Genomic DNA, 13623 nt, shown 5'->3' with positions numbered 1-13623 from the left:
GACATTCAGTGTTCAAAATAAAAGAAACGAATACATCATTAAAATATTTATTAACTAACAATTAAACTTCATTTAATCTAAACTAAAATATATCACAGATAAAACGTTAGTTACGAATAATAGAGAACACAAAGATACAGATTTTTTCAAATCACCAAATGATTTACATGTTATTAAACATAGAATAGACAGAAATAAGTGTGTAAATATAGTAGCTTTGGACGACGATGCCGTAGGATGTGCCTGCCACCTACACAAAGAAGTTATACATATAAGACGTATATTTACCGACAAAGGTACAACAAATAGCGTCTTTAAGAAAGACAATATCAATTCCTTGAGCTTTGGAAAAATACATGCATAAGTGTCAACTGATGTTATATCATAATGCTTAAGTTTTCATCAGATTATTATAAGACAAAATCTATAAAAAATAAAGAAGTGCATAGTAAAAATAGCATTGAATTTCTGAACTCTTCGCACCCCCCCTGGAAGAAGTAAGCAAGTCCACTTGTGCGATATTTTTTTTATTGCACTAAAAAATCGAGAAGGTGGTAATACATATTGTCAATTTTTTTCATAATTTTTCTCTTAAAAATGAAGAAATTATGTACAAATATGTAAAATATTGCAACATTAAAATATCTAAATTTCCATAACAACAACGAAGTAAATATATTTGCATTTAATTGTTTAATAAAGTTCCGTATGAATAATAGCATATTAATATTTACATACATCTTCCACGAAGACTTTAAAAAACATTTTCGCGTATCTATTGTTGCATACTTATTTTAGGATATTATTTGGTGGGTGTCGTAGTGCAAGTTCAGTTGCGTAGTTTTTCCACGAAACTTTTGTACACATTATGCTGGTAATTTTGTGCAAGTCTAGATGCCTAATTCTTCCACGAAGCTTTTATTCACATTATAATATATAACAATTGATAGGTACGTTATTTTCTACGTAGATATCTTTGTGCAAGTCTAGTTGCTAATATTTTGCGAAACTTTTGGCGATGTTGTATTTTATACCGATATTGATACATTTTATTTAGATGTAATTAAGTCAGTAACAAAGCACAAATTAACTTAGTTTCAGTAATTTAAGTATCCAATCCACTACTTTTTGCACTAAATACCCCTGTAAGACTGTGTGTTTATCAAAAATTCGTCCCAATGATTACTTACCACGTGGTAAAATTATCGGAGTACAAGATCCATTTTAAATTCTGTCTCTCTCTTCAGTGAATCGTTATCGTAGTTATCGTGATAAATTTTCATCTTTCCAGAGCCGCATGAGTTCATTTATTTTATCAGCTTATGCGTGTATTGCCAGAGTAACAAGGTATGTATCTATACGTCTTTTGGAGCAGTAAGCAACAATAGTGTGTCCTCAATTATAAAATGACACAAGTTTATATGTACCTATTTTAAGGATTATTGTAATCAAAAGGACATACTCGTAATGGGCAGACGTTTAAAAATGAAACAACCTGATACAAAACTGTTGCCATCTTTTCGTATGTACGATGAGCGAATACTGACTGTATTCTTTTCAGGTGGTACTTGATCGACCGGACGCCAACCTTTCGCAGACCTCCACAGATTGTACTTGCCACTGGAATGTAGTGCCTATCCTAGTGTTGATGCTATTTGTCCAGTAAATTGCATTTATTTCCAGGCCTTATGAAACTCCTCGCTCAGACAAAGTTCCTATCCTGGTTGCTTCACAGGTCCGGCCACTCTTCAACAAAGCGTATAAAAGCACCTATAAGTTTTGGACCAAATAAAAACTGTACTTTCTTTCTTTATAGGTTCAGCCAAACCAACGCAATCTCAAGCGATCAGCCGGCGTGCAGTGATGGCGATTAGACTTAGGGTTCGGCCAAACCAACGCGATCACAGCGCGATCAGCTGGCGTGCAGCGATGGCGACCAGACCTAAATGCATTGTTCGCTATCGCTGCACGCCGGCTGATCGAGTGTGAACCTTATAGGATTTGGAAGTGATGTCACCAACGAGTTCAATGTGGGTAGCTTTTGTAGTCATGCAGACAATAAATATCACTATATTATAGGCTTTTATAGTTTTGTTTCCTTGGACACCAAAATTTAAAAGGGTCCTTCAAAATCATCTCCCTTGTTCATGAATTGTCTAGATTGAGATACTTGCTGTTCTAGTAAATCTACCATTATTTGTACTTTGGCAGTAGCATTCAATTTAGCACAATTGAAACATCTGTGCACGTATTTTCTCGCCAATGGTTTCGCCTTGATAATCCAAAATGTGGAGCTGTATCAGCTTTTTTATGAATTATAGTATTAATTATTATAAATGTTTTCGACTTTCTCCACGACGCGGTTTGCAACAATAGATTTCCACCTATTCGTCTCTCCAGACAGCTAGGCGATCACAATAGAAAAACCAGTTCACAGTGTTCGAACATCTGTGAGGTTGGTATTCTTCACATTACTTTTTCTCATTTGCTTCATCCAGTTTACTCATAGCACCACATAGCTCAAGACGTGGTAAAAAAATAGTTTTTAGAGAGCACTTGAGTTTTTTAGCAATTAATTTCGTTTCAAATCCTTCATCTAGTTGGTAGTGAACGGCTGCAGTTTATTGCACTCACAGAGGCATCGCTAAATTCATTATATTGTATTTTTACTCGGCCTGCATCCAACGCCTTCCCGCTACCTTTATCAGGTCGTCGGACCACCTTGTGGATGGATGTCCTAACGCTGCGTTTTCCGGTACGTGGTGTCCGCTCCATAACCTTGCTGCCCCATCGGCCGTCAGTTCTGCGTACTATGTGCTTCCAACCGCGCGATATGGAAGTCATTGGGGGAGGCCTATGTTCAGCAGTGGACGTCCTGTGACTGAAATGATGATGATGTATTTTTTCTCTCTATCTATAGATAGTATACCAACCTATATCTGTATTTTGTCAATGTGAATCAAATCCTGCCGTATCTTAATCCAATCTTTTTCTAATGAGTTACTTATCTTTCCATCCTTACTAGTTTTTTATTAGCCAAAGTTTTTTTTTGAAACAAATAAATACTTTCTATTCTATTTCCATTAGAATCTTAGCCATGACTGTACTTAACGCTAAGCTCCAGGCTCCAGCCAAGGGGATCAAAAAGTTTGATCAGATGTATCAGATAAAATGTTACGTTTCATGGTTGGTCTTGCAATTTGTGGTATATTCACATTGAATTGAAATCTGTGCTCAAATTCCATTCAATACCCAATGCTTGGACTGTTCCATCAAGGTTCATAAAACTACTTTAGCACTAGCTGATATTTTGTTGTCTTCTATTGACTTCATAAACTCAACGCAGAACTAGGTAGCAAAAGGTATTTGACCGCAATTGCATGTGATGTTAAGTGAGATGTAGTATAAGATGATAGATAACTACCTGTAAGTGCCTATAAGGTCCGGTATAGTGCTCAGGAGAGACAGCAGCAGGCAGCGACCTGTTCGCATATTATAAAAGAGTTTATCGAAACGCTTAGTGCAAGCTGATGGAATGTCGACAATGTAGGAATGATACGTTAACCAGCGTCTGATGATGGAAGGGGGCTGGTGGAATTAGGTCGTGTAATTCCTTCGCACATTCTCTGAAGTGTAACCTGGTGGATGGTCACATCAGATGTATTATTATCTGCTCTGTAACTTCTCATTAAATTATAGCATTATAGCTTCAATTGACCAGTCCACTCTTGATAAAAGGTCGTTGATATAAAATATTGATTTATTATTTTATAGAAATCGTTACTCCGGTAATCCGAATCATTTTTTGTCACATAAATCTGAAAATCATCTTCATAATGTCATTTATGAAGCCAACACGTTTCATCTCATTATAATATTTCTCGGGTTTTCTTGCAGCTGGGAACCTACAAGCAGTTCGTTATTCAGTGAAATATAAATCGAACCTTAACACAAAGCATCAAATATAATCGTGCGCGAGTTGTCTCCGTATGATTCTAGACGACCGCATGATGAGCTAAGTATACTGTCAGTCTTGTTTCTTTTTCTTTTTCAGGTAGGTATCTTTTTTAATAAGAAAAATCTGTGTGTTCGTTAATCTTTTTTCAGGTCTAGTGATTTCTGTAACTTCCTCTCTAATTGAACGGACCTGTGAGTGGTTATGTTTCTGGGTTTTTTAAGGGAAAGGAGGCAAACGAGCAGACGAATCACCTGATGGTAAGTGTTTAGCCGCCGCCTATAGACACCCGCTCCTCGGTAAGTTACAGGTGCGTTGATTGTCTTTAAAGTATTAGAGTCTGCTCTTAAAGGTTTTAGGTCGTATTGGTCCGCAAATACTGCAAACGGCAGTTCATTCCTCGGTTTGGTGTCTGCAAATGGTGATTTATTTATTTATTTATTTATTTATTAATGCAAAACACTTGTAAGCTTACAGAGCAGGTCCAAAGCGCTGATTGTGGATTTTCTGTTTTAAATGGTAACTTTACAAAATATCTATCTACCGCTTCCGTAAAAAAATGTCCTGAAGCAGTGGTTGGGTTAATACTGGGGAGTGTAAAACTATAAAAGTGCTTTATAATTCTTGCAAAAATAAATGAGTTTTATGCCCGTTTTCACCATTAATCCCAAATTTTTAAGTGACCCCTATAAAAACAAAATTCCTGTTACGTATCACCATAGAGGTCACTTACAAATTAGGGATTGATGGTGAAAACGGGCATTAGTCCTTTTGATAGCTCGTCTTTCCCTAAAAATGCAATTTCCGAAAATTATAATATAGTTATGCAAAAATATTGTAACTTTTTGATTTTGAATAAAGCTATAATTTTAAATACTACCATAAGTAATGTAATTTTTCACAAGGTAAAAGTACGTTATCCTTTTTACGAATTTATTTCAATACGAATAGTTCGAGGAAAAACTACGTAAACTACACTTACACGTTGAATGCACGACTAAATCTGAACGCCAATAAGTGGTTATCTGCAATAATACCAAACAGCATGTATTCCTTTACATGTCAACAATGCAATATTCATAATTACAACAACAAGGTGTTAAATATGTTTCGCGGAATAAGTACGCAACGCTCTTTTTTAAGTTTTTCTCAAAACCTATTAAGTGTATTTTAAATATAAATACATAGGCCCCTCACAGACATTTTTAGCTATCTTTTGATGTATAACACATATTTTTAATAATGGTAATAAATTTTTAGGACAGTTTTTTTACGCTCCTGAAAAGTTGGCATTTTTCACTTGCGTACTTATTCCAGGAAGGGTGCGTCTTGAATAGAGTAATGCAATTGACAGAGAAATTACAAATTAAAAAAGACATTGCAAAGACGTACACCACACAGTATATCTTCTGGAATAAAAATAGTGCTCAAGAAATTGACATTACGAAAGTTTACACAACAATAAGTGCATTATAAAGAGTGAGAAATATAAAGACTTACAAGGATTTGAGACAGACATTAGTAATGGTGAAGAAAAGTAAATAGTGATGAGGCACATAGCAGTGATGGTCCTTCCAGCATTTGTGATTATTTATCAATTTTAAGTTCCAAAGCTCTCGATTCGGAAACAATTTTATTACCAAATGCGACACATAAATTGAAAAATATCTTTATGTAACATGTTCCAAGTTTACTTAGGATAGGTTTGCTCGGAAATAATTACAGATATTTACTCGGTCTAATAGTTATGTCCTTCACATAAAGTCTGACAACTTCAGGTGGAAGGATTGATATCCGATGCTGAAAGAATAACATCTCCTTCGGCCCAACAAAATACAGCATGTAAATAATGTCAACAAACTGGTTATGATAACATGTTAATGATAATTACATGAATACAACGATAGCAAACAAGAACAACGAGAACGTTTAGCACTAATTAAGGAACATGGTAATGATGATGAAGAAGACACTGGTACTCGTAAGCATTCGAATGGCATTTTGATTCGCATAAATTTTAATGGAATTAGACAAAATTTATTCCACTATTAAATGTAATTGTGGCATTGTTTAAAATTTTAGTTAAAGGGTACCTACCTATATTCTCAAATTACCTACAATACAAACATCAACCTAAGCATAGGTACAATATAACGAATGAATTGTTAAACACTGCTCTAAAAACGTGCAAACAAAATTGATTTTTCGACAAAAACTATGTCAGAGAATCGATTTAAAATATGATCCTTCTATTATTTTTCAGAATTAATTTCTCACGTCGAGATAATCTGCATTCATAGCCAGTGGAATTGGAGTTTTACTAGAAAATGAAAACTACATTATTGTCATCGAAATGAAAATGTTTGTAAAGTGTACGAAGATGACGCATTAAGGTAAACAAAAATGAATATCCTTCTTTACTTTACTACAATTTTGTACAGTTTTGGAGGTGTCTCTGTTATAATCTAATCAACTACCTATATATTCATTAATTTAGCTTAAAATATTTCATGTTATGTTTATAAAAAACAATGTGATGTATCAGAAAAGTTTGGTTGCTTAAAATAAATGTACAAATTATGCGAATCAAAGCCCAATACGAAATTGAAAACGATAACGAAACGGAAAGACACGGAACATGCTTCAAGCACACACAGCATTCCAAAGTCACACAAAGACAGCCACCTCGAGTCCCTCAGTCGTCGTCTCCCAACTTTCTGTCGTGTCATCTCTTATTACATAATATCCCTCATTTTCTAATTCAGGTACATCACTAGCAGTCAATTCCTTATATTCTGTTGTACTTTTACTTAATTCTTCAACACTAGTACTTATTGTAGACTCAGTATTTGTACTTTTGTCTTCTCTACCTAAAACAAAACCCTTCTTTCTGTCTTTTAAATTATTTGTATTAGAAAAAATAATATTATCTATGGCATTTATTCCTAATGAAACATATTCATCAGTCTCTTTTATATCAGTACTTAATCTTTCATTATCGTCATAAATAATATCTCTATAATCTTCAGTAAAAGATTCAATATCTTTTATTATTTCGTATTTTTTAGTAGTAGATTCTAAATCTGTCGCACTATTAGTGCTTGGTTCTGAAGTAGATTTAATGTTAATTGTATTTAGTCCAACATAGCCCTTTTTATAATCTTTAGATGGCATTTTTACTTGTGCTTTTTCTACTAAATGTAGTTCAATTTGTGATTTTTGTGTTGACGAAACTTCTTTATAGTTTGGCGTTGAATAATCTGAATCTTTCTCTGTATTGTTATCTAAAGTATTTGTTTCTTCATTGAATATCACATCTGTATCATCTTGACTAGTATTTGTGACTTCATAATTATTTATATTGGAATAAATTTCTGTGATGTTATCTACGGTATTGCCAAATGTAGACAATTTGGTAACTTCTGTAGAAAAATCTATATTTCCAGTGGACGCGTTTTCTGTACTTTGTGTAAAGTTGTACAAACTTTCGCTATTCTCGGTAACTAAGTTTGGTTCAGTTGTAACTGTTACATTGTCTTGCACGTCTGAATATGCAATTAATGATGCATTACTTTCTAGTTGTACAATATCGTATAATATGTCGTCATTGTTTTCGGTAACATTATTTGGTTCAGTTGTAGTTGTCATGTTTTCTTGACTATCAATAAAATTCTTCGTCATATTTTCAGAACTATCGTTTTTATCTGTAAAAGAGACATAACTCTTTGTCGTGTACAAAGGTGTTGTAGTTACTTTACTATTGACACTATTATTCGGTTTATTGTGAAGATTTTTTTCAATGTATTTTTTCTCTGGTGTTCCTTTCTTTTCATCTTTCAGTAATGATAACAACGGATTATGAGTTATTATATTTGGTGGAATTGTTGTGATTTTTGAATTATATTCAGTGTTTACTTTACTTGTGAATGCAATGGTATTTCTATCTCCATTTTGGTTGTCGTCATCGCGTATATTGACTGCATTCTCTTTCACGTCTGTGTCCTCTTTATCGAGCTTAAAAATATTCATTATTATATCTAGTAATAAGTTCTTCTTAGGATAAATGTGTACTGTGTCATTCGTAGTCTTTGTAGAGTTATAACCTGGTTTCTTTTTTAGTTCTTGATCGACGTAGAGTACTATATCTTGAGTGTAGTTTTCAGGTGGCTCCCATTCATATTCGGGGTCGGGCGTGGGTTTAGTTGTGGTTGTGTTATTGAGATGATCTCTTAGTATAGGTCTCCAGGTGGTTAGACCGGAGTTACTAACCGGATTACTGGTGGTATCCGTGCTGTTTTTGAAGTGGGGTTTAGTGTACTTGGCTATGGCCGGTCCCATAACTTCTTCTGTGTACTGCAGAAGGTTCTGGCACTTCTCGATGGTGTTGACGTCATTGGAGCTGCCCCAGATGATGAAGCCGGATGCGTTCGCTTTATAAAGCGTCTCGAGGACCGTATCAAGATCATTCTGGAAGGAAACGCAAATTGAGGTGATGATTACATTGCATTTTTGTTTTAAGTCATTGGGTGAAGTGGGTATTTCCTGTGCGAATTTCTTAATGCACAAGTTAAATTGGAGGATAATGTGGGACTGTCGACATTAATATTGGTTCCATTTATTTGAATTGCTAAATTGCACGACTTCAATTTATATTTTTACCAATGACTCGCAGTCGGAAAGCTTCATAAAAACGAATTAGAGTCCGGCTGAATGAGGCATTGTAGTTTATAAAGTATAAAGATTAAAATAGTTTAGCAGTTATTGCAATGTCTTTACATCTCATTGAGTCATCTGGCATAATGGCATAGTATTCACAGGTTACTGTTTAACATCTTTTTTGAACAGTTGGAAGTCCTCAACCGCGGGATTCTGGGCATATGCCTGTGAGTGCTTACTAGGAACGAGGGTAACTATAAGTACTGTAACTGTTATGTTTGTAACTTGGTCTAGATTCTCTGGTCTGGTAAAACACTAGATCACAGAAGATCTTTATCTGACTTAGGAACCCGCCGCCGAAGTATCTAAACCAGAATTTTGGAAGCACCGGCGCGCCCGGGTATTTGCAATTGTCACTTTTCTAACTTTGTCTAGGCACCCTAGTAATGTCGCGGAAGTCTAAGGCTACAGCCGGATACTAGCGACACCCCCTCTCGGGCGATAACGGAACGCCGCGGAGGTTTTAGTGGGTATACCCCGTCCTTTTTAAGACGGAGGGCGTCGGGAGTCCCGCACACCACCCTGTCCCCCGGCAGTGGTGACGGTGCACAAAGTTTTTCCTCCGCGACAAAAAAAGGCACTCTAGTAAAGCACCAGATCGGTGAACAGACTCTTACCTGACTAAGAAACCCGCCCTCCCGGTATCTAAACCAGAAGTATGGCAACACCGGCGTACCAGCTCGCGCTTCCCGCCTCGCCTCACGCACGCGTTCACGCACCAACGCTGCCAGCGCGCGCCCGGTTATTGTAACTGTTACGTTTGTAACTTTGTCTAGGCACTCTAGTAAAGCACCAGATCGGTGAACAGACTCTTACCTGACTAAGAAACCCGCCCTCCCGGTATCTAAACCAGAAGTATGGCAACACCGGCGCACCAGCTCGCGATTCACGCACGGGCTCTCTCACCAGTGCTGCCAGTGCGCGCCCGGTTATTACAACTGTTACGTTTGTAACTTTTTCTAGGCACTGGTAAAGTCAGATCACAGAATAGACACTCACCTGACTAAGGAACCCGCCCTCCCGGTATCTAAACCAGAAGTATGGCAACACCGGCGCACCAGCGCGCGCTTCACGCACGGGCTCTCTCACCAGTGCTGCCAGTGCGCGCCCGGTTATTGTAACTGTTACGTTTGTAACTTTGTCTAGGCACTCTAGTAAAGCACCAGATAAGTGAATAGACTCTTACCTGACTAAGGAACCCGCCCTCCCGGTATCTAAACCAGAAGTATGGTAGCACTCGCCTCGCGCACGCGCTTACTCACTAACGCTCGGTTATTTACAACTTTCACGTTTGTAACTTTCTCTATGGCAGCCTTTAGGGGTTACGCCTTCGAACATAGGCCACCTCTTCAACCCCCCACCGACTTCTGTCCCTACCACACGCTTCCAGCTCATTCCAGCCTGCTGCCGGATGTCGTCTGTCCACCGTTTAGGCGGTCTTCCCCCGCCGCGGGTGTTGGTAAGGGGTCTTCACTCCAGGGTCTTTCTTGTCAAGTTGTTCAAGTAACTTTGTCTAGGCACTCTAGTAAAGCACCATATCAGTGAACAAGACTCACCTGACTAAGAAACCCCGGTATCTAAACCAGAAGTACTGCAGTACCAACCCGCTCGGTTATTGGCAATTGTCACGTTTGTAGCTTTGTCTAGACACTTGACTGGCATGGTAAGCCACCAACTCATAGAACTGACCCTCACCTGGCTAAGGAACCCGCCCTCCCGGTATCTAAACCAGAAGTATGGCAACACCGGCGTACCAGCTCGCGATTCACGCACGGGCTCTCGCACCAACGCTGCCAGCGCGCGCCCGGTTATTGTAACTGTTACGTTTGTAACGTTATCTAGGCACTCTAGTAAAGCACCAGATAAGTGAACAGACTCACCTGACTAAGGAACCCGCCCTCCCGGTATCTAAACCAGAAGTATGGCAACACCGGAGTACCAGCTCGCGCTTCCCGCCTCGCTTCTCGCACGCGCTCACGCACCAACGCTGCCAGCGCGCCCGGTTATTGTAACTTTCACGTTTGTAACTTTATCTAGGCACTCTAATAAAGCACCAGATAAGTGAACAGACTCTTACCTGACTAAGGAACCCGTCCTCCCGGTACTGAAACCAGAAGTACGGTAGCACCGGAGTGCTGCTCGCCTCGCTTTGCGTGTTATCTCATGCACGGACTGTCATTGGTCTTCCGACCTGTCATTAGCCTATGAGCGCGCCGCCGATGGCGATTTGCACGCTTTGGTGTGGTTGAAGCTTTACGCCGCCAGTGCACGCCTGGTTATTAGAAATTGTTGTAATTTTGTCTAGGCGCTCTGGTCTAGTAAAGCACTAGATCAGTGAACAGACTCTTACCTGACTAAGGAACACGCCCTCCCGGTATCTAAACCAGAAGTACTGCAGTACCAGCCCGCTCGGTTATTGGCAATTGTCACGTTTGTAGCTTTGTCTAGACACTTGACAGGCCTGGTAAGCCACCAAAGCACAGAATAGACACTCACCTGACTAAGAAACCCGCCCTCCCGGTATCTAAACCAGAAGTATGGCAACACTTGCTCTCTCGTACTAACGCGCCGTCAGCGCGCGCCCGTTTATTAATCTGTCACATTTTTAATTTGTCTACGCACTCTAGTAAAGCACCAGATAAGTGAACAAGACTCACCTGACTAAGAAACCCCGGTATCTAAACCAGAAGTACTGCAGCACCAGCGTGCTCGGTTATTGGCAATTGTCACGTTTGTAGCTTTGTCTAGACACTTGACAGGCCTGGTAAGCCACCAAAGCACAGAATAGACTCTTACCTGACTAAGGAACCCGCCCTCCCGGTATCTAAACCAGAAGTACTGCAGTACCAACCCGCTCGGTTATTGGCAATTGTCACGTTTGTAGCTTTGTCTGGACACTTGACTGGCATGGTAAGCCACCAACTCATAGAACTGACCCTCACCTGGCTAAGGAACCCGCCCTCCCGGTATCTAAACCAGAAGTATGGCAACACTGGAGTTCCAGCGCGCGCTTCCCGCCTCGCTTCACGCACGCGCTCACGCACCAACGCTGCCAGCGCGCGCCCGGTTATTTGTCGCGAGCTGTATACTGACGGGTAGAGAGCTGTCGATTCTGACCACAGCCAGTATGTCCTGGAAAGAGATGAGCATAATAAATATAATATTCTTGGACGTTGACATGAACCAGTAAGCGTATTGTAGGTCCCAATAGGCTAGATGACAAAATTTCAATTATTTGTCCGTCAGACAGTGACGGACAAATAATTGAAATTAGAAAATATTAGACTTATATTTTTTGTTTTCTTACATAATCAAATAACAGTGCTACATCGAGTTGAAATGGCGCGTTACGCTAGTGTTTTCGCCAACGTGAATTTCGGTGAAATAATTTATCGAGCTCAAAATCGGGGTAAACGTAAAGACGGACTTACTTTCGCATTTTTAATGGATTGGATTTCATCTGCATGATGCTCATTATTATCATTTGAGCCCGTGTTAATCTACTGCTGGTTCTCTCATTTTTGTATCTAGTCATTGCAAGCTATTTTGAGTTTTGAGGTCGTCGATCCATCGGGTTGCGGTTTCCAACCTGCGGTTTCCTGCATCCTTTACCAGGTCTTCTGTCCACCTTGTGAATAGCATCTGCTCTTCGCTTGCTCTTCGCTTGTCGTTACCTACAGCCTTCATTCCAAAACCTTTCTTAGTTAGGTGTGGACCACCCTCTGCGTTTGCCATTACGTGGCCTGACCTGAAGGTTTCTCAGTTAATTTAGACAAAAGCCGACTTACTTGTCGTTCTCCTGCTTGACTTTATCAGGACAGTGCTCCTCCATAGTGCCGGCGGCCATGTTGAAGCAGTACGGGAAGCCGTAGTAGCTCCACAGCGCGCGCGGAGAGTGGTCTGCATGAACGCGACCCTCTTTGAAGAGGAAAGTTCTCGACCGAACATGGACGAAACGTATTGTAGGCTCCCAACCCAGTAGACCGTCGATACATCATCATTTCCAGCACATAGCACGGGACTATTCCCACCTGTCGTTCCCACCGCTGCAACTCCTGTGTAGCCAGGATCTACAGCTTGACCGCCAATAAAACCCAACCAGTGAAGGTCACGTTTGTACCTCAATTGATCGTTGATACATCATCATTACCAGCATATAGCAGTCTACTGACAGAAATCAGGGAATCAGAAATCACTCTCAAGGAAAGCCACAATGCACCGTATCCCGCTTTTGCATCTAGCCGCTGCCAATTATTTTTAGGCCGTCGATCCATCGGATAGCAGCCTTCATCCAGCGGTTTCCTGCATCCTTTACCAGAGCATCTATCCACCTTGTGAATAGAATCCCCCTCTTTGAACTTGCCGTTACCTACAGCCTCCATTCCAGAACCTTCCTTTTCGACTTACTTGTCGTTCTCCTGCTTGACTTTATCAGGACAGTGCTCCTCCATAGTGCCGGCGGCCATGTTGAAGCAGTACGGGAAGCCGTAGTAGCCCCACAGCGCGCGCGGCCGCATTTGCTTTGCCACCGAGAGAGTGGTCTGCATGAACGCGCGATCGGCCTCTTCGAAGAGGAAAAGTTCTCGACAGAACATGGACCAAGCGTATTGTAGGCTTCCAACTCAGTGGACCGTAGATACATCTTCATTTCCAGCACATAGCACGGGACTATTCCCACCGCTCGTTCCCACCGCTGCAACTCCTGTGTAGCCAGGATCTACAGCTTGACCGCCAATAAAAACCCAACCACTGAAGGTCACGTTTGTACCTCCATTGATCGTTGATATATCGACGGTCCCTACGTACAATTCAGTATCTACCAGTTCCGTGATTTGCCGTTTTTGTTTGCAAAACCTTCAGAGCACCCAACAGTTACGGCTCAGTTCAAAAAACATACAGTTTTTATTCAAATTGATCCTTAAAACGTCAAAAAACAAATCCCGCAACTACAA

The 13623-nt window shown here is 39.9% G+C and overlaps 1 protein-coding gene across 1 annotated transcript in view; it reads right to left on the bottom strand.

Moving 5' to 3' along the window:
* Positions 1-42: 42 nt before the first annotated feature.
* Positions 43-13623, bottom strand: part of LOC135083435 (uncharacterized) — a 52325-nt gene continuing 38744 nt past the window's right edge. The window contains exons 6-8 of the mRNA XM_063978182.1: positions 11614-11803; positions 6641-8422; positions 43-250 (exon numbers count right to left, since the gene is read on the bottom strand). Of these exons, the coding sequence (XP_063834252.1) occupies positions 164-250; positions 6641-8422; positions 11614-11803 (2059 nt within the window). The 3' untranslated portion in view covers positions 43-163. The remainder of the gene's footprint in view (positions 251-6640; positions 8423-11613; positions 11804-13623) is intronic.

This window comes from Ostrinia nubilalis, chromosome 23 (assembly GCF_963855985.1).
Source record: "Ostrinia nubilalis chromosome 23, ilOstNubi1.1, whole genome shotgun sequence".
Classification (NCBI taxonomy): Eukaryota; Metazoa; Arthropoda; class Insecta; order Lepidoptera; family Crambidae; genus Ostrinia; species Ostrinia nubilalis.
This window is presented reverse-complemented; position numbering and strand designations above follow the sequence as displayed.